The sequence below is a fragment of the Sturnira hondurensis genome, unplaced genomic scaffold, assembly GCF_014824575.4.
Source record: "Sturnira hondurensis isolate 20B ecotype Veracruz unplaced genomic scaffold, ASM1482457v3 Scaffold0019433, whole genome shotgun sequence".
In the NCBI taxonomy this organism is placed as follows: Eukaryota; Metazoa; Chordata; class Mammalia; order Chiroptera; family Phyllostomidae; genus Sturnira; species Sturnira hondurensis.
In genome coordinates, this window is record NW_028092064.1 from 1,151,983 (window position 1) to 1,172,787 (window position 20,805).

The 20,805-nt window shown below is 53.3% G+C and overlaps 2 protein-coding genes across 6 annotated transcripts; one reads left to right on the top strand and one right to left on the bottom strand.

The window, feature by feature from the left end:
* Positions 1 to 42: 42 nt before the first annotated feature.
* Positions 43 to 13,263, bottom strand: ACP2 (acid phosphatase 2, lysosomal). The gene is made up of 12 exons (XM_037027922.1): positions 12,835 to 13,263; positions 8,054 to 8,173; positions 7,404 to 7,499; positions 7,013 to 7,099; positions 5,780 to 5,932; positions 5,572 to 5,670; positions 5,403 to 5,492; positions 4,831 to 4,963; positions 3,965 to 4,047; positions 3,742 to 3,848; positions 3,447 to 3,622; positions 43 to 953 (listed from the first exon to the last, which is right to left on the bottom strand). Exons 2-12 carry the CDS (start codon positions 8,159 to 8,161, stop codon positions 820 to 822), a joined length of 1,266 nt encoding a protein of 421 aa, XP_036883817.1. The 5' UTR covers positions 8,162 to 8,173; positions 12,835 to 13,263; the 3' UTR covers positions 43 to 819.
* Positions 13,264 to 13,335: 72 nt separating this feature from the next.
* Positions 13,336 to 20,770, top strand: NR1H3 (nuclear receptor subfamily 1 group H member 3). 5 transcript variants are annotated; one of them, XM_037027915.1, is made up of 11 exons: positions 13,336 to 13,439; positions 13,681 to 13,795; positions 14,563 to 14,642; positions 15,109 to 15,357; positions 15,949 to 16,215; positions 16,455 to 16,663; positions 16,774 to 16,953; positions 17,132 to 17,231; positions 19,653 to 19,766; positions 19,986 to 20,080; positions 20,474 to 20,770. In XM_037027915.1, exons 3-11 carry the CDS (start codon positions 14,600 to 14,602, stop codon positions 20,618 to 20,620), a joined length of 1,404 nt encoding a protein of 467 aa, XP_036883810.1. In that variant the 5' UTR covers positions 13,336 to 13,439; positions 13,681 to 13,795; positions 14,563 to 14,599; the 3' UTR covers positions 20,621 to 20,770. The 5 variants fall into 5 exon arrangements, with proteins under 5 accessions (XP_036883810.1, XP_036883811.1, XP_036883814.1 ...); XM_037027916.1 differs by having other exon boundaries at positions 13,337 to 13,439; positions 15,169 to 15,357; XM_037027919.1 differs by having other exon boundaries at positions 13,357 to 13,372.
* Positions 20,771 to 20,805: the final 35 nt, after the last annotated feature.

Here is a 20,805-nt window from a genome sequence, read left to right on the forward strand (position 1 = left end):
CCCTGGGCCTCCCAAATGAAGAAAAGGCACAGAACCAGCACCAAGAGTCCGAAACTTTCATTTTCCTCAGTGTGGGCCAGTCGGTAGTCGGCCACTTTACAACCTGTGTTTACCTCACGTCCCGGGAGACCCCAGCCCAGCTGAGCGGCGGCAGTAGTTTCATGACTACTGCAATTCACCCTCCGCCCACCTCCCCCGACTCCCTCCCAAGGGTCCTTCCGACCCACTCCAGCTACAGGGGTGACCGAGGTGCCTCAGGCAGTGTGTCTGACTCTAATGGTGGCTTCAGATGGACAAAAGGAAACTTGACTGGCTGGCTGTTGGGTGATCTGGTTCCTTGGTGGCCAGTGTTTGTGCCCCCAAAGTTATGTAGTTTTTCCCAGTAAACCAGGCACCGAGGGAAGACCGTGTCTTCTGAGTCCTTTGCCAAAGACTCTGGGCTGGAAGAGAGAGAGCAGGTCTTGACTGGGGAGGCAGCCAAGGCAGATCAGGCACCAACTCCTTCCGTTCTTTTATCCCAGGTCCCGGGTGAAACTTGACCACTTGTCTACATTCAGGTCCTTAGGGAGCATGGAGGAAGCAAATCCTGTTTCGACAGAGCCAATATCTAACGCAGAGCTTCGTAAACATGGGGTACATGAATACTGAGTGACAGGTGCCACGGGCCAAGCCGAGTCCCACTTGTTCATCTAGGTTGGGATAATCAGAGGGAGGCCCAACTCAGGGTCTCCTGTCCGTGGGCTCGTGAGCAGCAACAGTCAAGAATGAGGGCCAAGCCCACCTCCCCTAGGAGGCAGAGGGAAGGGGGCTGAGTGGTTGTCAGGCGTGGTCCTCCCCATCTGCAATGTGGCGGTAGCCGGGAGGCTGGGCCTGCATCCGGAAGAGGACGGTGAGTAGCAGCACTATGAGAAGGAAGAGGATGGAGCCACATACAGCCAAGGCCACGATCACCTCTGGGCACGGGGACAGGAAGAGAAAGGGCATGTCAGCATTTATTCAACAAATATTTGATTGCCTACCACACACCAGGGGCTATTCTTACAATGGAGATATTCACAGTTAGTGGCAAACACCTTGAAGCAAAGCAAGGGAAGGGGGAAAGGATGGAGAGGTAGGTCGGCCAGGGAAGGCATCGCCAAGGATAATTTGAACCGAGACCTGGAGTCAGTGAAACAAAGATCTGAGAGGAGAGTCCTCTGGTGGGGGCAGAGGAGACAGCAAGCAAGCGCAGAAGGCCCTGCTTGCTGTGGGAATAGCTCGGCACGTTCTAGGATCAGCAAGATAAAGTATCACAAGGAAGTGAGGGGCAAGTAGGAGATGAGAGTGGAGGACTAAGCCAAGTGGTAATGAACTTGGATTTTATTCTAAATGTGATGGGAAGTCACTGGAAGACTCTGAGAAGGATAGTAATGTGAGCCAGTTTGCTTTTTTAAGAAATTAACTCTGCTGTACTGGGAGACTGGTAGGGACAGGAAGAGAATCAGAACATTAGGAAGCTTATCAGTAGTTCAGACAAGAGATGGTAGACTGGACTGAAGAGTAAGATCATCTTTTAAAGGTAGGCTTTTTATTATAATCAATAAAATGAAAGTTTTGAAAGAGGTTAAACAACCTGCTAACTGTCTGATGACAAGAAGCCAGGCAAGAGTCAAAACAAGGTCTGGCCCAGGCCAGGTGGCTCCATTGGCGGGGGCACCGTCCTGTACAACAAAAGGTGGGTTCAACCCCTGCCTGGGGCACATACGGGAAGGCAACCGATCGATCTCTCTCTCTCTGCTTTCTCTCTCTCCTGTTCTCTCACTCTAAAATCAATAAACTTATCTTTTTTTAAAATTTTTTTAAATTTATCTTTAGAGGGGAAGGAGGGAGGGAGAGAAACATCAATGTATGGTTGCCTTTCGTGCGTCCCCTGCTGGTAGTTGGCCTGCAAGGAACCGACCTGCAACCCAGGCATGTGCCCTGACTGGGAGTCGAACCGCAATCCTCTGGTTCACAGGCCTGCACTCAATCCACTGAGCTACACCAGCCAGGGCCAATAAACGTATCTTTGGGTGAGGATTAAACAAACAAAAAACAAGGTTTGATACAGCATTAATACTCTTAGCAACTAACAAAGTTATACTACCCAGGTTTCTAGCCACCGAGTCATGCTGCCTTCCCCCAAATGAGAAGACCTTTAGATCCAAAAGACACAGCTACCAGTCACAAGAGCGCCTGGTCTGCCTGCACCAAGAATAGCTGACCCTCCCTCTCCTATAGACAGCCGGAGCCGAATCCAAGTAGACCTTACAGGCTGTTACTGCATTTTAGAAGTAAGTGCAGGGAGCAAAGAGAGATCAGACAGCGAGTGAATACTGTTCAAGATAAAAGCATGTATTTTAAAAGTGGAGATGCTAGGATCTCCTAGTGGATTGGCTGTGGGGGATTATATTATGCAACTAGGTGACTAATGTGGCGTTTACTAAGATGGGGAAGCCTGGAGGCAGAACAGATTTCAGGGGGAAGAGTGTTTGCTTTCAGACACCAGCTTTGAGATGTCACATCCATGTGGAGACCTCAAATCTGGAGCCGGCTGGGTATGGTAGTCCAGCTCAAAGACAAGGTCATGAATCTGTGAGTCCTAAGAAGGCAGAACTTAGCATGGAGAGGTTGGAGGAGGTCACTTAGGGAGCTGGCACAGATAAGACAAGGGCCAAGGTGAGCCCTGGGCTGCCCACCATACCGGGGGGGGGGGGGGGCCAGTAAGGAAGGGGCCTATAAGTTAAGAGAAAAACCAAACCCAAGAGAGTGTTTAAGGAAGGAGTGGCCAGTTAGGTCACGCTGCTGAGAGGTGAAAGAAGCTGACTAAGAATTGGTCACTGGCTTTGGTAAGAGGAGGTCACTGGACCTTAACAAAAGTGAATGGAGTGAAAGGTGACACAAGACTGCCCAGTGTGACCCTGAGAGAATGGGCAGTGAGGAAGTGAAACCAGAGTCTAGGCAACTGGGAAGGACCTCACTCTAACAGGGAACAGGCAGAGTGGTAGCTGGAGAAGGACGGGGGGTCCGAGAGGTTTTTGTTAGGCTTTTGAGATGGGCCTGACCCAGGAGGGAGGAAACACTGAGATATCAGAGGTCCTTGTGGAGGTGGGAATAGATGGCCCTGAGTATAACTGGAGAGGTGGGAGGAACTTAAGCAGTAGCTTGTCCCAGCAAGTAAGCCGGAAGATGTGGTGGTGGGGAAACGGGACCATTCTCTCCCGACTGTTTCTATTTTCCCAGTGATTCAGAAGCGAGGGTATCAGCCGAGTATAATCGGGAGAAGGCGAAACACGGTCTCAGGGTGGAGAGGCAAGCTGTCTAGGGAAATGCAGAAAGACGGCTGGAAGGGTGGCAGCTCTCTCAAGACTCGTGGGTATTAATTTCAAGTTCTGGGACGCAACTAGCAGAGGCAGACAGCAGCTCACCTGTGTCTGCAGAACTGCTTGCCAGCTGACACTCCTGCCGCCAGTCCTCGGGCACAACGGGCTCTGTGAGGCGGAGGAAGTCCTGCAGTGGGCAGCGGTGAGGGCAGCCAGGCAGGCTCAGCGGCCAGGGGGCCTTGTCACTCTCATTCCGAAAGTACATCTCCACTGAGAAGTTTCTGAGGTTTGATGGGAGATAAGACGGATGCTGCTCACCTGGCCTGTCCCGGAGTCCTTAGGCTGCCCGCAGCCACCATGCAAGGGCCCCTCCAGAGTGCTGACTGGTGGCCCCACTCACCCATTATCTTCCTGGTACAGTTCGAATATGTGGCAGGAGGCATAGGGGGCTTGTTTGCCGTTGTAGACATACAGTGCCATTTGCAGAGCAACCAGGGTGGTGTCGTGCTGGAAGGCAGAGGGGCTCCCCATTAGCACTGCTGCCCTGCACCCCCCAGGCACTGAATAGAGGAGAAATACGGCTCCTCATCCGATGCGGGCACGCTGGCACCATGGGGGCTTACCGCGGAGTAAACCAGCAGCTTGGGGAGGTGGGCGGAGGTCGTCATCAGGGTCAGGTTCTTCCGGATCTGAGCCAGCAGGACTCCTGAGGGAGAAAAGTCCCCAGTGTCAGGGGCTGCAGCCATCACTGTCTCGCGATCAGATCTCTCTGTGGCTCCCTCGCCCTCTGCTAGTCCTGGGTCTGACCACCAACACAGAGAACTCTCTGGGTGCTTGGGAATCTGCTCGGACAACTGTCAGGTTTCCGGAGGGAAGCAAGATGAAACAAGCTATCTCTATTTCAAGGCAGGTGTAGAAACCAGCCCTTTTATAAATGAGCTACAAAGCCCTGCCCGTTTGAAGAATTCCTCCAATCTGGAACGAATATAAACTTAAGATTGCTTCAGAACACACGAGACGGTGGCTCCAGGCCGAGGGAGCCCCGCCACTGCAGGTTCTGGAAACCGCTGGGACGTCAGGAAGGTCTGACCACAGCACTCCCTTCAGCCCTCAAAGCAGGGAACTGGCCTGTCCGTGGCTCGCAGCCCTCTTTCACAGTGGTCCCCAGGGGGTCTCTGGAGGTCGCTATGCACTTAAGGGAGAAGGGTCTTCTGACATGAGTGAAACGTAAGAACATGAACAGCAGAAAAGAAGCATGTGAACCCGACTCTGGTCATTCACAGTGACAGACATGCTAAGTATCTGGCAAATTACGGAGACTTTGGTGACTAGTGGGAAGACTGGCGGGGGGAGGGCGCGTCTAAGGGGTTCTGGAAGAGCAGAGAACATTTCAGATGGAGAAGTAAGTGTGTAAGGAGCCCCCCAGAAACAGATTTTTAATGCTGTAGGGTCCTGAGGAAGGGAGTGACATGCTGCTCTTGTCACTCACCCCCCTGAAGCCGGACCTTCTCTGCCTGCTTGTAGATCCCGAAGAGGAAGCGGAAGCTGAAGTCCTTTAGATGGCTCAGACGCTGCATGGCTTGGGGTGAGGCCCAAGGTGGCAGGACCAGCCCGTGTGTTTTCTGTGTATCGCAGTGGGCAGATTAGCTCCCCTGGCCTACGCCAGAGCCTCTCCAGGGGCATCTCTCGTCCCCAGTGAGAAAGTGCCTGTGTGTGTGAGGGGAGGGAGAGGAAAGGCAGAGGGACTGGAACCAGGAGACATGGCGGACAGTGCTGAGGCTGCAGGGCACGGGAGAGGAGGCTGGAGCACAAAAGGCGTGACAGGGCAGAATGGAGTCAGACACCACCCGAGTTCTGGGTGGAGAGGGGCAGGAACTGCTGACAGCTAATAAACGATTTCCCACTCTGGGGTTCTTTTCCACCCTTGAGGGAAGTTCCCTTGTGAAACAAGAAGCAGGTGGCTTGCCTGGACCTCCCCAGTGGCAGTGGTAGCCAGGCACTGTGGTCGCCTGGGCCTGCAGAGTGCAAGAGGACAGTGGTCGCACTCCTAGGCGGGCTCACCTCACAGAAGAGAGTGTCATAGACATTCCAGATGTTCTCCAGTGTCAGGTCCGTAAGCCCTGTCTCGTTGGCCAGCATATCCAGAAATTGCTATGAAAAATAAGTCAGGGGATCAGTCCTGCCCCGGTACAAATGGCAATGTGATGACCTCCACCTCAGCCCCACTCACTGCGTTCTGAATACTCTCATTCTTATACTCTGGTGTCTGCCGGGTCTCATTCTGCAGCTGCTCGTAACGGGGACATGGGCCCAATGGGAACTTCAGCAGCTGCGGACCGAAAGGGGGAAGCAGAGCCAGAGAGGGCATCGGTGATCAGCAGGCCCATGACCAGAGCTGTCCCTCTCACCGCCTTCAGGGAAGGGCCAGCCAGTCTCACCCTGTCCTCAGTGATGGGCACGGTGTGGACAGGAATAGGCTGCCAAGAGATGTTTGGGTTGAAGTGCTGTATCCTGCTGGGAGGGAAGAGTCCGGCCAGGTTGGCCTCAGCACTCATGAGAGTACGGTCGAAGTCGGTGCTTCGCACATAAACCTGCAGTGATGGCAACATGAGTCTCCCTTGTGGGGGTGGGGTGGGGAGCTTTGGCTCCTCTGCGGGGCCCTGGGGGAAGACCCTGTTCTTGATGGCTACCCAGCAAATGGTAATCTTACCACACATCTGGCATTTGCACCCTCTCTGGCCTTCCCTGTCCGCCTTCCCAGCAAAGGTCCAAACACTCAGCTGGGGGGCCGGGGCTCACCACTCTGAGAATGGCTCCTGTGGGAATGGCTCTAGTTCAGATGCCCCTCCCCAGTCTTAGTGCTTAGACAGTAAGGCTCTGTGTTCTGTCTGCTGGTATAGTTTTATAACGCCTGTTTCTCTAGGCCAGGATCCTTGTAGGCAGAAATTATCTCCATTCACACTCCCTTTACAAACTGGCTTGGAGACCAAGGGGAGGAAATAAGATAAAGAACAGAGACCACTGCTTGTGGAAGGAAGAGGAGAAAGCTGTAGGGAGGGGCAAGATCAGGACAGAGCTGGCCCCTAGGGGAACAATGACAACATCTAGGGACTCCTGAGACAGCTGTGGCTGAGAGTGGTAACCAGAGAAGAGCTGTCCCCATCTGTGGGGTGGGGAGAGGGCCTTGAGGAGCTGAAACACTTGCCCGTCCTCCCTGACATGCCTTCTCTGTCTTCCCTGCTCCCTTTACCTCTCGATCCTGTGTGGCTAAACTGTCGCCTCCACTGTATTCTAAGATCCACGAAGGCAGAGATCATATCTGTGTGGTGCAGCATTATGTGCAAAGTGCTAGCATAATGCTTGACCCATAGTAGGTATTCAGTAAGTGTCTTGAATGGAAAGCCTGAGTTATTTCACAGAGCCAGAAACTACTCTGCCAGATCCTTCCTGAAGTCCAAGCTTGGATGCTTGTAACTTTTGCCTCTTCCCAGCCAAGCTGGCGCAACTCAGTTTCTAGGGCATCGTTCTAGATAGCCTTTAGATGTGTTATTCTGTTGCTACAACCAAAGGTGCATGAAGGGAGGCCAGAGTGCCCAGCTTTAGTGTCCCTGAGGACAGAGGGTGAGGACATCGGATCATGTTCCCCTTGCATCTTGAGCTCCCAACCTTACCTCTTTCGGGTGGTAAGAGGTGCTGAGGAAGTCACTGTAGCGCTGCCGCAGGGCCTGGCCCAGCTCCCAGTGCTGTAGCATTCCCTCCTATGGGCAAACCCAAGGGTTAGGGATCGCTCACAAGTCCTACAGGGCTTAGGCACTGTTGCTTTCCGAGTTTACCCATGACTGGGAGTAGGAGTACATGAATGGGATCCCAGAAGTCATTTATTAAGTAGCCAGTTGCACATAGCATTGTCTTGGGCATAGGGAAAAGTAAGGTTAAGAAACCTGGTCAAAGTCAGCACCCACAATGGACATGGCAGTTTGTTGGGGCCCCAAGTTCCATAGCTTGCTCTAAAGGTCACTCATTTTCAAGCTCATACTGAGGAAGAGCTGGCTTCTGACCCACCGTAGTTAGCTGACCAAACCCCTGGGGCCATGCATCTTCCTGATAAGGGTCCTTGGGATATGTCTTCACTGGTGACCGGTCTCCATGTCGGTACAGCTAAAGAAAGAAAACGGTTTGCCTAAGGGTCAGAAGGGTCACCTTGATGGGGACACAGAGCCCACCTCTGTCCCATGTTGAGGAGGGAAGCCTCACTCTTCCTGGGAAGCCTTAACTCTACCCATTGCAAAGACCCCAATTCAGAAGTCAGTAACTTCTAGGTTCCAGAAAGTCTAACTTGGCTAAGCAATGACCTGGGAGATTACAGCCAAAGCCAAAGCTTCAGATGGGAAAAGAAAAATAAAAGCAAGGCAGATGGTGGAGTGACTGGAAAAAAGCTCACCAAAGACTTCTGTCGGGGTGGATCTCTTGAACCCTTCCACCGCATCCCTGTCCCAGGGTAGACTCACCCGACCCCCGCCATAAAGAACTTCTTACACCTCACTCCCGAGCCAGTACCCAGGGGCTCCCAACCCTGCGACCCCAAACCCACAGTCCAGCCGTCTCCTCCTAAACCAGTTTCTCCTCCAGACCCCCAAACCCAGCACAAGCCCCGCCCCCTCCCTCCACCAGCAAGCTCTGGTGAGAGCCCTTCGGCGACCCCACCTCATTACCAAGTTAACGAAGCGCAGAGTCCGGGCCTCCGTAGGTGGCATCAGGTTTACGCCAAGAAGAAGCTGAAGAAGAGCCGCCCCGATCCAGCCAAACTGTCCGCCCGCCATCGCCGTTATAGTCTAGGTAGCAAAGGGAGAGGAACTCGTTGAGCGGCACCTGCAGCAGCCGCTCGGACGCACCCTTAAGGACACACGCCGGAAGTGCAATTGCCACCATCTTGGTAAAGGAAGGGTTGGGATGGTTTGAGAAGGAGGAACCTAGGAGGGAATACTTGCAGGAGACTCGCGATCCTGTCGGGAAGAGCGAGCGCCCCCGGCGGGCGGGCTGCTGCTGGGCCTGACCGCAGAGCCAGAGCGGGTGAATAATTGGGGCGAGGGGCGGTATAGGGCATCCATCCCCTCTACACACACCTGCCTTCAGGTGGAATTTGAGCCTTGGCCCTGGTTCTCTGCCCCGGAAGAGGTCTTGTTTGGGGTGCAGGGCACAGCGTGTAAACAACTCCCGGTGTCCTTGAGGTTGGCCAGTCTGTCCTATGGCTCACGCCCTGAGCAAAGCTCAGGAGCCCTCTCACTTCCCCTTGCAGTCATTTCCCTGCCCTCCCACCAGTCCCAGTTTTAGTTAATTAGAATCAGAATGTCATGCCTTTTCCCGAAGGAGTTAGGTTGCACGGGATGTTCAGACTTTGCGAATCCAAAGCAGTGAATCCCTAAGGGAGGCGTTTCAGACCAGTGGAAAGATTATAGGGGGAAGGGGAAGGGACTTACCAAGTGGGAGTAGGTGGGGTTTTTACAGAATCAGAGGCCCTTGGCGTTGGCTCTTAGGATCCAGATGCAGCCAATTTGGTCGCAAGGCTTTGTGATTGAGGTTAGAGTGACTCACAACCTTAGAAAGCCAGATCATAGGACCTTGGGGTGCTTTTATTCAATCTGCCTACTAAGGAGCAAATCACCTCAGGTCATCACAAAAATAAAACCTGATCAGAACTATTGCATATGGTAGAAAGGAGGGTCAATATCTTGCCTTAGGACCCCAGATTCAATTATTTGTATGTACCTCAGGAACTAAACTTTGCTTCCAGAGTTGTTGGGAAGTAAGGAATAGAAAATAAGAGCTGAAGTCCTGAGAGCTAAGTAAGTAGTCTACCAGGTAGTTCTTAAAACCTTCATATTTAGTCACAAGTTCCTTTATGAATTAGATGAGATTTTGTCCCCCCTCCAGAAAAATGTCCACAAGTGGAATTTTGCATATAATCCCAGATGACTCACGAAGACCACCCATAAGCTTCATAAATCTGCCTCTTTGAATTCTTGATCCAACAGTTCACATAGTTTAGGAGAATGAATTAAAACTCAAGTTTCCCGGTTTCCAGTTATGTAGTCTTCATAATGGGATGTTTCTTGCAGGCTACTCAAACCACATTGCTAAACTGTATTGGAGGGTCCCAAAATACCTTCAATAAAGAGATTCATAACGAAGGAAACCTTTTCACATTGGTGAGGTTGAAGGGGCACGGCTAACTGGTGAGAATCTGTGTATTAGAGTTTTTGAGTGTTTTCTTTTAGTATGCCTCTACCTTCCTTGCAAACTAGCCACACTACTGTGATTTCAGAATGTAAATCTTAGGCTTACTGACTTTTGGCAAGTAGAAGGAAAACCCCTCCCATTCATCTTTTGCTCTTCTTATCATTTGCTCAAGTGTGTCCATACCCTTCATGCCTGCGTGCATCCTGTGTCAGGAGGGGCTGATGGAACAGACACGGTTTTTTATAGTGAGAAGCAAATCCAGGAAGAGTGAGGGTCACACAAGTACACAGAAGAGCCAATAGCTGAGCCCTGCTCTCTGGACCCCCAACCTCTGCATATTTTGTACCAGAGGATTCTGTGGTCCCCACACCTTGGTTCCTAACTGCAGATGGAAAAAACAAAAGACACGTTGATAGATAGATACATAGGCCATCCCAGACATTAGTCAGACTCCCCGAAGGTGAGGCCTGCTCTGCCTGGTGTTAGCAGAAGGAAACCTTCATTTTCCCCACCTGGAAAGACAGTTTCGCATGACGGGATGAGGAGGGTTTTTTTGTTTGTTTGTCTTTTTGTTTGAATTAGAGTTTTTGAGTCAGCCACACCTGTATGCAAATCTGATACTGACCCCCTTGCTAGTAACTCTCTGTTAGGCTATATCCGAGGATAAATAATACATGTAGTAAGGCCTAAGTGTTCTCTGTCTTCCATATCATCAGTCTGGGAAACAGGAATTCCTGGGTTCTTCTCTATCTTGTGATTGGGAGGTTAGGCCAGAGTCATCTGAGGGACCTGCAGCAGAGGGAGAAGCAGCTGCCCTAGTCCATCCCTGGAAACTGCACTTTGTGGCCAGTGTCCTGGGGGTTTGAGTGCTCTCAGGGAAGTCACCCAGTAGTGCCGAGGACCGTGGGCTGGGGAATGCTCTTATTTTTGCTTCAAAGTTCCCCCTCTGCAATGAGAAGCCTTGGGAGGTTCTAGGGGTCAGAAATGTGACTTAGGAGACTGCTGAAGGTGTTCCCAGGCGTGGTGCCTCCTCCAGGAGCCAAGGAAACCTAGGAAAGGCCCATGGGCCTGGGAGGCTTCACACCTAACATCTGCTGTGGGCATGAGGCTGGCAAAGCAGGACATGTCATTCCAGCTGATGATCACCCAACTACTTGCCCTGGCTTGGGGAAGAAGTTGGCCACTGAAAACTGTGCAGATGTTGCCAACAGGTTTTGGTCTTCCCCCAGTTCCAGGGGGTTCCCGAACCCCTATAAACTGAAGAAGGGAGCTATGCCAGGACAGCACTGGCAATGTTTCCTCCTCCTCTACTCGAGTTGAGGCTGAGGCTCACTCCCTGGCGCGGGGAACTGGTGCCCTGAACTGCAGGTTCAGTGAGTGCCTCTGGCCTGGGTCAGAAGGCTCCAGGTGGGGCTGTGTGTGGTCCTGGGCTCTGGGGAGACTAGGGAGCCGAGGGTCAGGAGTGGAAGAGAGAGGCTTTTCCCTGCTCCCGGAAGCTAAGTCAGCAGGCCCCAGACCAGTGTCCCACCCTGAAGTCCTCTCAGGCAGGTGTTTCAGTGACCTCTCTGACTACGCTCCTCCTCGGCGGGCGCTGCCGGGAGGGGGGAAAGAGGAGGGAGCTGGATGGACTCTGTGGGTGCTGAGACAGAACAGCTCCGGATTCCCAGGAGCTAGAGTCCTGGTTTCCACTCTCCCAGGACTGCTGGGGCCCTGTGAAAAATCCAAGGGCACGCATGCAAAAGGAATGGAGAGCCTTGTGCTCGTGACTCAGAGATGCCCAGACCAGGGCCAGGGCCTTGTGAGGGGGGACCTTGTGATGAGAGGGAACAAGAACAAAAGCTAGAGACAGAAGTGTGGAGATGGAAGTGACGAAGGGGCTTTCTGAGATGTGAAAACGAGCTCATGGGCAGATTTTGCAACACCGCACAGCCTGCTGTCATTTCACGCCTCTACTCCCCACCCCCGCCCGTTTCCCTTGCCCCACCCTGTGCTTCCTCCCATCTTTCACCCAGCTCCTGTTCTATTTCTGCTTTCCCTGTTCTTCTTCCATCTAGTGCCCCCCCCCTGCCCCCAGCTGTCCACTGTTTCCCTGGTCCCCCTGGCTGCCTGCCCTGGCCCCCTGTCCTCTGCTTTAATGTGGGGCCCATGGGAACTGAAGTTCACAGCAAAACAGGAAGAGCCTGTGAGCAGGAAGCTGGGAGTGGGGCAGGGGGTGAACAGACAGCAATAACCTCAGCTCCTCGCCTCCCACATCTGGACTGAAGCATCCCCAGAGCTCTCTGCCTCTCCCACTGCAGCCCCCAGCTCTGGCCCAGCAGACCTGAGAGGCAACAAGACAAGACTATCCTGCACTCCGACACGGGAGAGAGACAGAGCACAGGGACTGGAGTGAGGACATCTGGATTCTGATCTCAGCTTGGCCACTGTGTGTGGTCTTCAAGAAGCCTCTCCTGTGAGCTCAGTGTTCTCTGTGAAATGGAGCTCGTGTTATTTACTCTACTTCCTGGGGCTGCTCTGAGGACCAAAAGAGACAGCGTGGAGTCTGGGGATGGGAACAAACTCTGTGAGATGAACACCTTGTAGTCACGGTGATGGGAAGCCCCACAGCCGAGAGGGTTGGAAATTTAATAGCTGCGCCCTCTCTGGAATGTGCCACATTCTAGCATCTGCTTACTATGTGCCACGCTTTGTGCTGTGACATATTGTTTCATTCTCATGATGACTTTAGGGCAGGGGTGTCAGACTCATCTTCACCGGGGCTGCATCAGCCTCGCAGTTGCCTTCAAAGGGCTGAAATAACTTTAGGACTGTATAAATGTAACTCCTCCTTAACTGTTCAGGAGTTGCTATTACATTCGGCCCTTTGAAGGCAACCATGAGGCTGCCGCAGCCCCTGGTGAAAATGAGTTTGACACCCCTGCCTTAGGTGGCAGAAATCATTGTTAGTATCCCAGTTTTAAAGACGGGAGACAGAGGCTCAGAGATGTTCAGTAACTTGCTTAATCAAAATCACACAGCTGGTAAGAGGCAGAGGCAAAGCCAGGATTTGACCCCAACATCAAAGCCGGGAGCCCAGAAGCTAAATTAACATGTGGAAATGAAATCGACCAGAGCTAACAAGTGTAGGGAAAAGGGGATCGTATTATTTTTTTTGTTTACTTACTCCTGTAAAGAACAGGAGCCCAGTGCCCACTCTGTGCCAGGCCCTGGTCCGTGGGCTGCCGGGGAGGCAACAGCAGGAAAACATGGCGCCTACCTTCAGACTGGGTCTCACATTCCAGGCAGCAGGGCAGGAGGCTGCAGCTACAGTCTCGGTAGTTGCTGGACAGAGCCTGTCACCACTTCACCCGAAGTGTTCCCTAGATGAGGGAACCTGCGTACTTTCCTGGGTCCACCCTGGGCTGGCACCTGGGGTGCCTGCCACCTCCACCCTCCCCATCCCAGGCCTGCCACTTCTCCTCTCTCTCCTGCCCCCTCCCCTGTTGGTACCCCTCACAGGGCACCCCATTCAGAGACTCCCGGAAGGCGTGGCACCTGCCTCTCTCCACCCTGGAGTTCTACAGCTTGGCTGAGGCCTGGGGCTGGTGGGAAGAGCTTCTTGGCCCCTTCCCAGAGGTAGGGGAGGAGGAGGGAGGCTGGGAAAGCAGGCCGGGGCTCCGTGTTGCAATTCCAGGCCGTGCTGGGACCTTTGCTCCACGAAATTGTCTATGGAGGGGAGGGAACACCAACTCTGGAGGCTGCTGGGATTGGGGTGGGGGTGCCTGGGAGGCAGTCCTTCTGTAAGAGCAGCCTGGGTGAGGAGAGGAAGGGGAGACGTGGAACCAGGCTGGTCTGCAGGGAAATGTGACTGCTGTGGTTGGGGTAGGGGGGCAGGGATGGCGCTGGGCTGAGGGGGTGGCTGGTTGGGGAGGAGTCAGCATGGTGGGGAAGCTGCGGGGGGGCGGGGGGGGTGCGGTGAGGAGGCCAGGGCTCCAGTCTGTCTGCTCCAGCTGACTCCTGGTCTCCCTGGCAGGAAGGAGCAGTGACCCGACCCCTGGGCAGTCCCTCCCCTCAGCCTTTCCCCATACTACTTGCCTGGGGCTCCGGCCCCTGTCTTGCTCAGCTCCGGCTTCCCAGCCACCTCCGAGGCCTCTGGACAGGGACTGCACCTCCCTCCTCTCTCAGCAAGGGGGCTCCAGACACTGCCCAGCAGGGAAGTCTGGTGGCCTGGGCGTTCGGTGGGTCTGCTCCTCAGCACTTGCCTGGGGCTCTGTGTGTGTGTGTGTGTGTGTGTGTGTGTGGTGCGTGGGGTTGGGGCGGGGTGCGGGTGTCCTGTGGACCTTAGAAAGGGTCTCTTTGGGGAGAAGTGAGGGAAGATAATGGTGATGGAAGCTTGGGCAGCAACAGGATTCTATTTAGGTTTAAGAATAACGCCTGAGGGCTGTGAGGGGGGAGGTCCTGTATGCAGACTGGGGCAACTCTTGGAGGCCCCAGATTTGTGCCGGGATCCTGGGAAGGGGCAGGAGTGAGGTTATCTAACAGGCAGCATATTTCACTGGGTGGAGTGAGCCTCGATGCCAGGTCCTGGTTCTATCCAACTTCGGCTGTCCCCAGTGCCAGGGTGAGGTGGAAGGAGCTCTGACCGAACCAGGGCAGATGTGCCACACGTCCCCTGATGGCCTAGAGAAGGGCCCTCTGGAAAAAACGTGTCCTCATGGCTGAGAGCTCAGAGAGATCAAAGTTGGAATCTTGGCTCTGCCGCTGCCTAACTGTGTAGCCAGAGGCAGTTGACTTAATCTCTTTGAAACTCAGTTTTCTCATCTGTAAAATGGGCAACAGAATAGTCCTGACTTCATGGGGGTGCTGTGAGGAAGGCCTGTTAAGCCTTAGCATTGACTGATTTTATATATATATATCAAGTAAATGTTGGCTGACACGTGAGTGCTGAGAAGGAAGGAGTCCACTTGTGGACCAGTGTAACCTGGGTTGTTCCTGCAGGAAGAAGGACAGGCCCTTGGGAATGTCCAGGGCTTCGGGAAGAGATGTCCTTGTGGCTGGAGGGCCCTGCGCATGATGTTCCTCCTGGTAAGCTTCTCCACTCCAGCCCTGTCCCCTCAGTCGGGACCCCCAGCTCCTCTCCTCCACAGTCATCAGCCTCCTTCACTGCCTTCCTTCTGTCCTTCCCTGGAGAGTGGTCTAGAGCCATCCTTGCCTCCTCCTGCCCAGACTACCTCTACCCTGGTTCTGGTGCCTGGCCCTCACGGGCACCTGCTGGTCCTTCTCAATCTGGGCTTGCTGGGGAGGGTTGGTGTGTCCAGTGCTTACACAGCTCTGGCTCTGAAGAGTTCTGTCTTTTCTCTGAAATGGATGCATGTCACCCCCTCTCCCCGCAAGGAGCAAAGGTTAACATTCTTCTTTAAGGTGTTGAGATGCAAGGAATTACAAGCCACTAACTTGCTCTAGAGTCCATACAAACTCCAGGGTCCTAAAGCCTGAGTTGATGTTTTGCTGCCCTCTATGGGTGGAGATAAGTTTGCAGTTTCCCAACCAGGACCCTGGGGAAGTGGAGGGGAAGACCTGAGACCTGCCTTGTGCCTCTTTCTGGGCTCAGACTCTGCAGGGAAGCTGTGGAAACCAGATGCACAGGATGCAGGCAGCCAGGCGCTGAGAGGCAGCAGCTGCATCCTCAGCGAGGAAGCCAACATGCCCCACTCAGCTGGGGGTACTTCGGGGGTGGGGCTGGAGGCGGCAGAATCCACAGCCCTGCGCCCTGGAGTGGAGGCCCCTCCAGAGTCAACAGGTGAGGAACTGCTGGACTTGGGGGACGTAGGTGCTCCCTGGGTCTGGAAGGAGTATCTTGGGGTTCTTTTTTTTAAAAAAAAAAAGCATTGATTTTAGAAAGAGAAGAAAGGTGGGGGGAAGAGGTTGGGTCTTGCAGGCACCCTGACCGAGAATTGAACCTGCAACCTTGGCATATTGAGATGATGCTCTGACCAACTGAGCTACCAGGTCAGGGCTTTGGGGGCTCTTTACTATAAAAAATCATGTTTCATGACCAAGGCTTTGGGGTCAACTAGACCTGAGTGATCTGAGTGTGAGCTTTGGCTCTACCTTAGGCCTTTCTAAGCCTCCATTTCCTCATTCATAAAGCAGAAATTGTAATAGTAGCTATCACTTATGGCCACTGTCAGGGCTAGTACATAGAAAGGGCTGAGACAGTACCTGGGACATAATAAACAGCACTTGGCCTACAAGAGCTACTTTCTTATAATAGAGAGGCTAGACAGCATGTTTAAAAGGCGTGTGGAGGTCACAGTGCTCAGGGCAGTGGCCAGCTGGGTGCCAAGCTTGTATCTTAGAAAAGGACATTAAAGCACTTCCCTGTATCCAGAGCTCCGTCCACAAAAGCGGAAAAAGGGGCCGGCCCCCAAAATGCTGGGGAATGAGCTGTGCAGCGTGTGCGGGGACAAGGCCTCCGGCTTCCACTACAACGTGCTGAGCTGTGAGGGCTGCAAGGGGTTCTTCCGCCGCAGTGTCATCAAAGGGGCGCAATACATCTGCCACAGTGGGGGCCACTGCCCCATGGACACCTACATGCGTCGCAAGTGCCAGGAGTGTCGCCTTCGCAAATGCCGCCAGGCTGGCATGCGAGAGGAGTGTGAGTACCTGAGGACAGGAGTGGGGAAGGGGCTGGCGGGAAAGAGGGGGCATGCGGGTGCCAGGGTGTGAGGGCAGACTGAGTCTGCCGAGCCTTCCTACATGGTCCCTAAACATGGATTAAACTCTCTGCTCTTACCCAGTGATCTCTGCTTTTCTGGAGCCTCAAACTACCCTCGGGCCCATCCTTGCTTCCTGCCGCCCCTTGAGCTTCCCTCCTCACGTCTGGCCCGTCCTTAGGTGTCCTGTCGGAAGAACAGATCCGACTGAAGAAACTGAAGCGGCAAGAGGAGGAGCAGGCTCAGGCCACATCCCTGCCCCCAAGGGCATCCTCACCTCCCCAAGTCCTGCTCCAGCTCAGCCCAGAGCAACAGGGCATGATCGAGAAGCTGGTGGCTGCCCAGCAACAGTGTCACAGGCGCTCCTTCTCTGACCGGCTCCGAGTCACGGTACCCAAGGGGCCTGGGGAGAGGTGGCTGTGCCCAGGTTGCCAGCTGGCTTCTGACAGTCGGCTCAGTGGTTTGTTTCTCCACCCCCCCACCCTTGCCCTTCCAAGCAGCCTTGGCCCATGGCGCCGGACCCTCAGAGCTGGGAGGCCCGGCAGCAGCGCTTCGCCCACTTCACTGAGCTGGCCATCGTCTCCGTGCAGGAGATCGTTGACTTTGCCAAACAGCTGCCCGGCTTCCTGCAGCTCAGCCGGGAGGACCAGATCGCCCTGCTGAAGACCTCTGCGATCGAGGTGGCTGGCAGGGCTGAGGGGTGAAGGGAGCACCAGAGCAGGGTTGTCTTTGGGAAGGGTCTCCAGGTGGCCAGCTGGGAAGCCAGACCCCCTGGGAAGTAGGGACCTTCCTTTGAAGGCGCCCTGTGCCGGGACCAGCCTACCACGTGCCTGTCTGAGGTCTGCTGCTTGTGTTCAGGTGATGCTTCTGGAGACATCGCGGAGGTATAACCCCGGGAGTGAGAGTATCACCTTCCTCAAGGATTTCAGTTATAACCGGGAAGACTTTGCCAAAGCAGGTGAGAACTGAGGTCACCAAGGGACTGGATTGGATGGATGGGCACTTTTCGTCCTGGGGCCTCCAGAGCCACCGGCCCGAGGTTTGGGTGGCTGTAAAGGGAAGGCTTCACCTGGTTCTCCAAGACAGAAAGTTGGAATACTGCTCCCGTCCTCTGGCGCCTCGGGCCAGTGGTTCTCAAACTGTGTTCCTGGGAACCTGAGGGAGGGGTTCCGTAGAAGTCTCACCTTAGAGAAGAAACAAGGAGGCACAGGAATGTCCTGCATTCTCACTTTAAATGGAGCCAAACAAGAAGCTCCACTTAAATCCATGTTACAGATCATGCTTCTGCAAAAGTTGGCTTGAAGAAAAGATTGTGCAACTAGGAAAAATAGCTCGAAAACAACCATACCAAGCCTTCAGGCCAAGTCAGTAGCGAGCGAATCTTTCTCAGACACGCTCTTCAAGGATCACGTGGACTCACCCCCCCATTCTTCACTTGCTCTTTCCGAAGAGCCATGGAACCGCCACTGATACACAGCAGGGGTGCCCAGATGGGGCGGCTTTAAGATAGGAGTGGGGGCTTCTATCCCTGTCCCGTACTTGGAGTGTTTTCTCCAAAAGGTTGTTCCCATTGCCGCTCTCTAGCCAATGCGTGCTTGCGGGCTCAGCAGTTTTGGTTTCCTCATATTCAATGGTTGGTAATGTTTGTGTTATGGGAGCGGAGTTAGGGCAGAGTGGAAGGTGGGGGGTGTCGGAGGGACTGGCTCCACAGGGGACTGAGTAGCCTAACTAACCACTGAGGCAGTGGGTCTGCAAACTATACGGCTGATGCTTCGACTCCACTCTTGGGTCGGGAAGTCCTGGTTTCCAGAGCAGAGCTCATAAAGCCTTCTCTGCTGTCCGGTGACTCAGGACAGCTCATGTGCCTCTTATTGGCCCAACGCAGGCTGCCCAGTGAATTTTCTGGAAAGGCCTCCCTTTACTGGAGGGCACGGTGGGACTGTGTTGGCACCTTTTGCCTTCTGTGTGCTGCCAGAATGTACAGGCCCCTAACAAGTGAGGGCGATGTAAGGACTGCTTCCATCCTTAAAAGCCCAGCCCCGCCCCACTTCTCTACCAAACCGTCTTCCCTCAAGTGGTTATTATCCCGGTCCTTCTCCTTCATAACATCCTCCCTTCCAAACCCTTCCCATTCTCCTGTGTGTGTTCCTTCAGCACTTGCAGGCTTGGGTTCTCTGCACCTGTACCTATTTATAGATTCATTTCTCTAAGCAGTTTTGATATCATCTCTGCCGTTCACTTGTCATTGTGTCAGTGAGGTCTCGAGGAGAAGGGGCAGGAGCTCTCTCTGCTCCACTCTCCTTCCCCACTTCGTAACGAATGACATGAGCTGATGGCCTTGTAGATGTTCACTCAGCGAGCAGAGGCAGACCCTGTCAGGTGCACAGAACCTCCTCATCCTCTCTCTACATACAGGCTATTCAGCACAATTCAAGGCTCAAAACCTCACCAACAAATATGAAATGGGACTTGTCCATTAAATGAATCAACACATACTTGATAAACATCAGGGTGAAAGTACAGGAAGTGAGTAATCAAGACGCCTCGAATGAAAAAGTTAGCAGATGTTTGCCAGAAGAAATCCGAGAAAGCCCAGGGGAGAGCCTGGGGTGACTTCGGCAGTGTGTGTGGGACAAGTCCTTTTTAGCTATTCTGGCTTCAGGTTGTGCTCTGTTGAACATCAGTCTCCTCATCAAGAAGAGTGGTTCTATTTTTAAATTTTTATTATTTATTTAGCAAACACAGAGGAGTTACCATATGTGCCACACATTACTTATTCTAGGGACTAGTATGAGGTAGGTGCTATTGTCTCCATTTGACAGATGGGAACACCAAGGCTCAGGTAGGTTAAATAAGTTACCCAAGGTCACACAGCCTAGTAAATGGTAGAGCCAGGACCCAAACCCAGGCAGTCTGGCAAAACAATCCACACACTCAACCACATTGTTAAGTACCACCAGGATATGAAACATGAAGTGTATCTCCAGTGTTCAAATAAGTAAGGCCAATTGCCCATGAAAAAGTTTTTCTTAAACATAAATGAGTTGCCTCTATTTCTAGTAATGAGGCCCTCGAGAATTTTAATAAGAATAACAGAATTATTATTATCATTTAATTCAGCACCTCCTATGTTCCAGGCACAGTGCTAAAAATGCTTTATCATTTAGCTATTACAACAGTCTTATAACTTCAGATATGATTCCCATTTAACAGATGAGGCCTAGGAAGGTTAAGAAAATTGCCCGAGGTTACAGAGCAGAGCCCTGGAGACTTCTTACTGAGTTCCTAGCATGGCTGCTCTCTAAGTTGTGGAGTTGAAGGAGACAAGGAAGTTCCTACCACTCATGCCACATACCCAGCTGCCCTTCTTCCTCCCCAGGACTACAGGTGGAGTTCATCAACCCTATCTTCGAGTTCTCCAGAGCCATGAATGAGCTGCAACTCAATGATGCCGAGTTTGCTTTGCTCATTGCCATCAGCATCTTTTCTGCAGGTGCGGAGGAGGGGCAAAAGGGAAAATGAGCAAGAGACCTGAACTGAGGGGGGCCGCCCGCCCCATAGCACAGGCACAGTAGGGGGAGAGGCCCTTGCTGTCTGTGTTTCTTTGGGGTGGGAGACGTAGGGTGGGCCATGTTCCTATTTTTGGTTGCGATTTGGGGTATGAGACTGACCCCAGCCAGACTTGCTCCTCAACTCTGTTGGTGAACTATAGACCGGCCCAATGTGCAGGATCAGCTCCAAGTAGAGAGGCTGCAGCACACCTATGTGGAGGCCCTGCATGCCTACGTCACCATCCACCACCCTCATGTGAGTCTGCCCTCGGAGCCCTTTCCCCTCCACACAGGCTGGTTCCCTGGCACACTGACTATCCCTTCAAGGACCCTCGCCCCATTACATCCTGTAAACCACAGGGGGCAAACACAAGGCCCTCCACCTTGTTTCATCCGGCCCACACCTTGTTTCTACCCAGCGGCAGCACCACCAAGCCCCTTGCCCCTAGTTAAGGAGTAGTTACATTTACAGTCCTAACATTACATTCGGCCCTTTGAAGGCAACCTGGAGGCTGATGTGCCCCCCACCCCCGTGAAAATGAGTTTGACACCCCTGGTGTACACAGTTCTCTGCCTCTCTCATAACTCCCCTACCCTTGCCCCGCTTCCCTGGGGAGAGACAAAGTCTGTACTTGTCCTCCTCCCCCAGGACCGGCTGATGTTCCCACGGATGCTAATGAAGCTGGTGAGCCTCCGGACACTGAGCAGCGTCCACTCAGAGCAAGTGTTTGCCTTGCGCCTGCAGGACAAAAAGCTCCCCCCGCTGCTCTCTGAGATCTGGGATGTGCACGAGTGACTGTCCGTCCCCCTTATCTTCTGTTTTCTGGGCTGGCGGAGGCCCATGGCTGCCTCCTAGAGGTGGAACAGACTGAGTAGGGCAAATTTTCCTGGGAGCTGGGCGAAGGAGATCCTCGCGTGGCATTAAAGGAGAGTCAAAGGGCTGGGAGTTTGTGGCTGCTGGGCACTGAGGGTCCTGCCAGA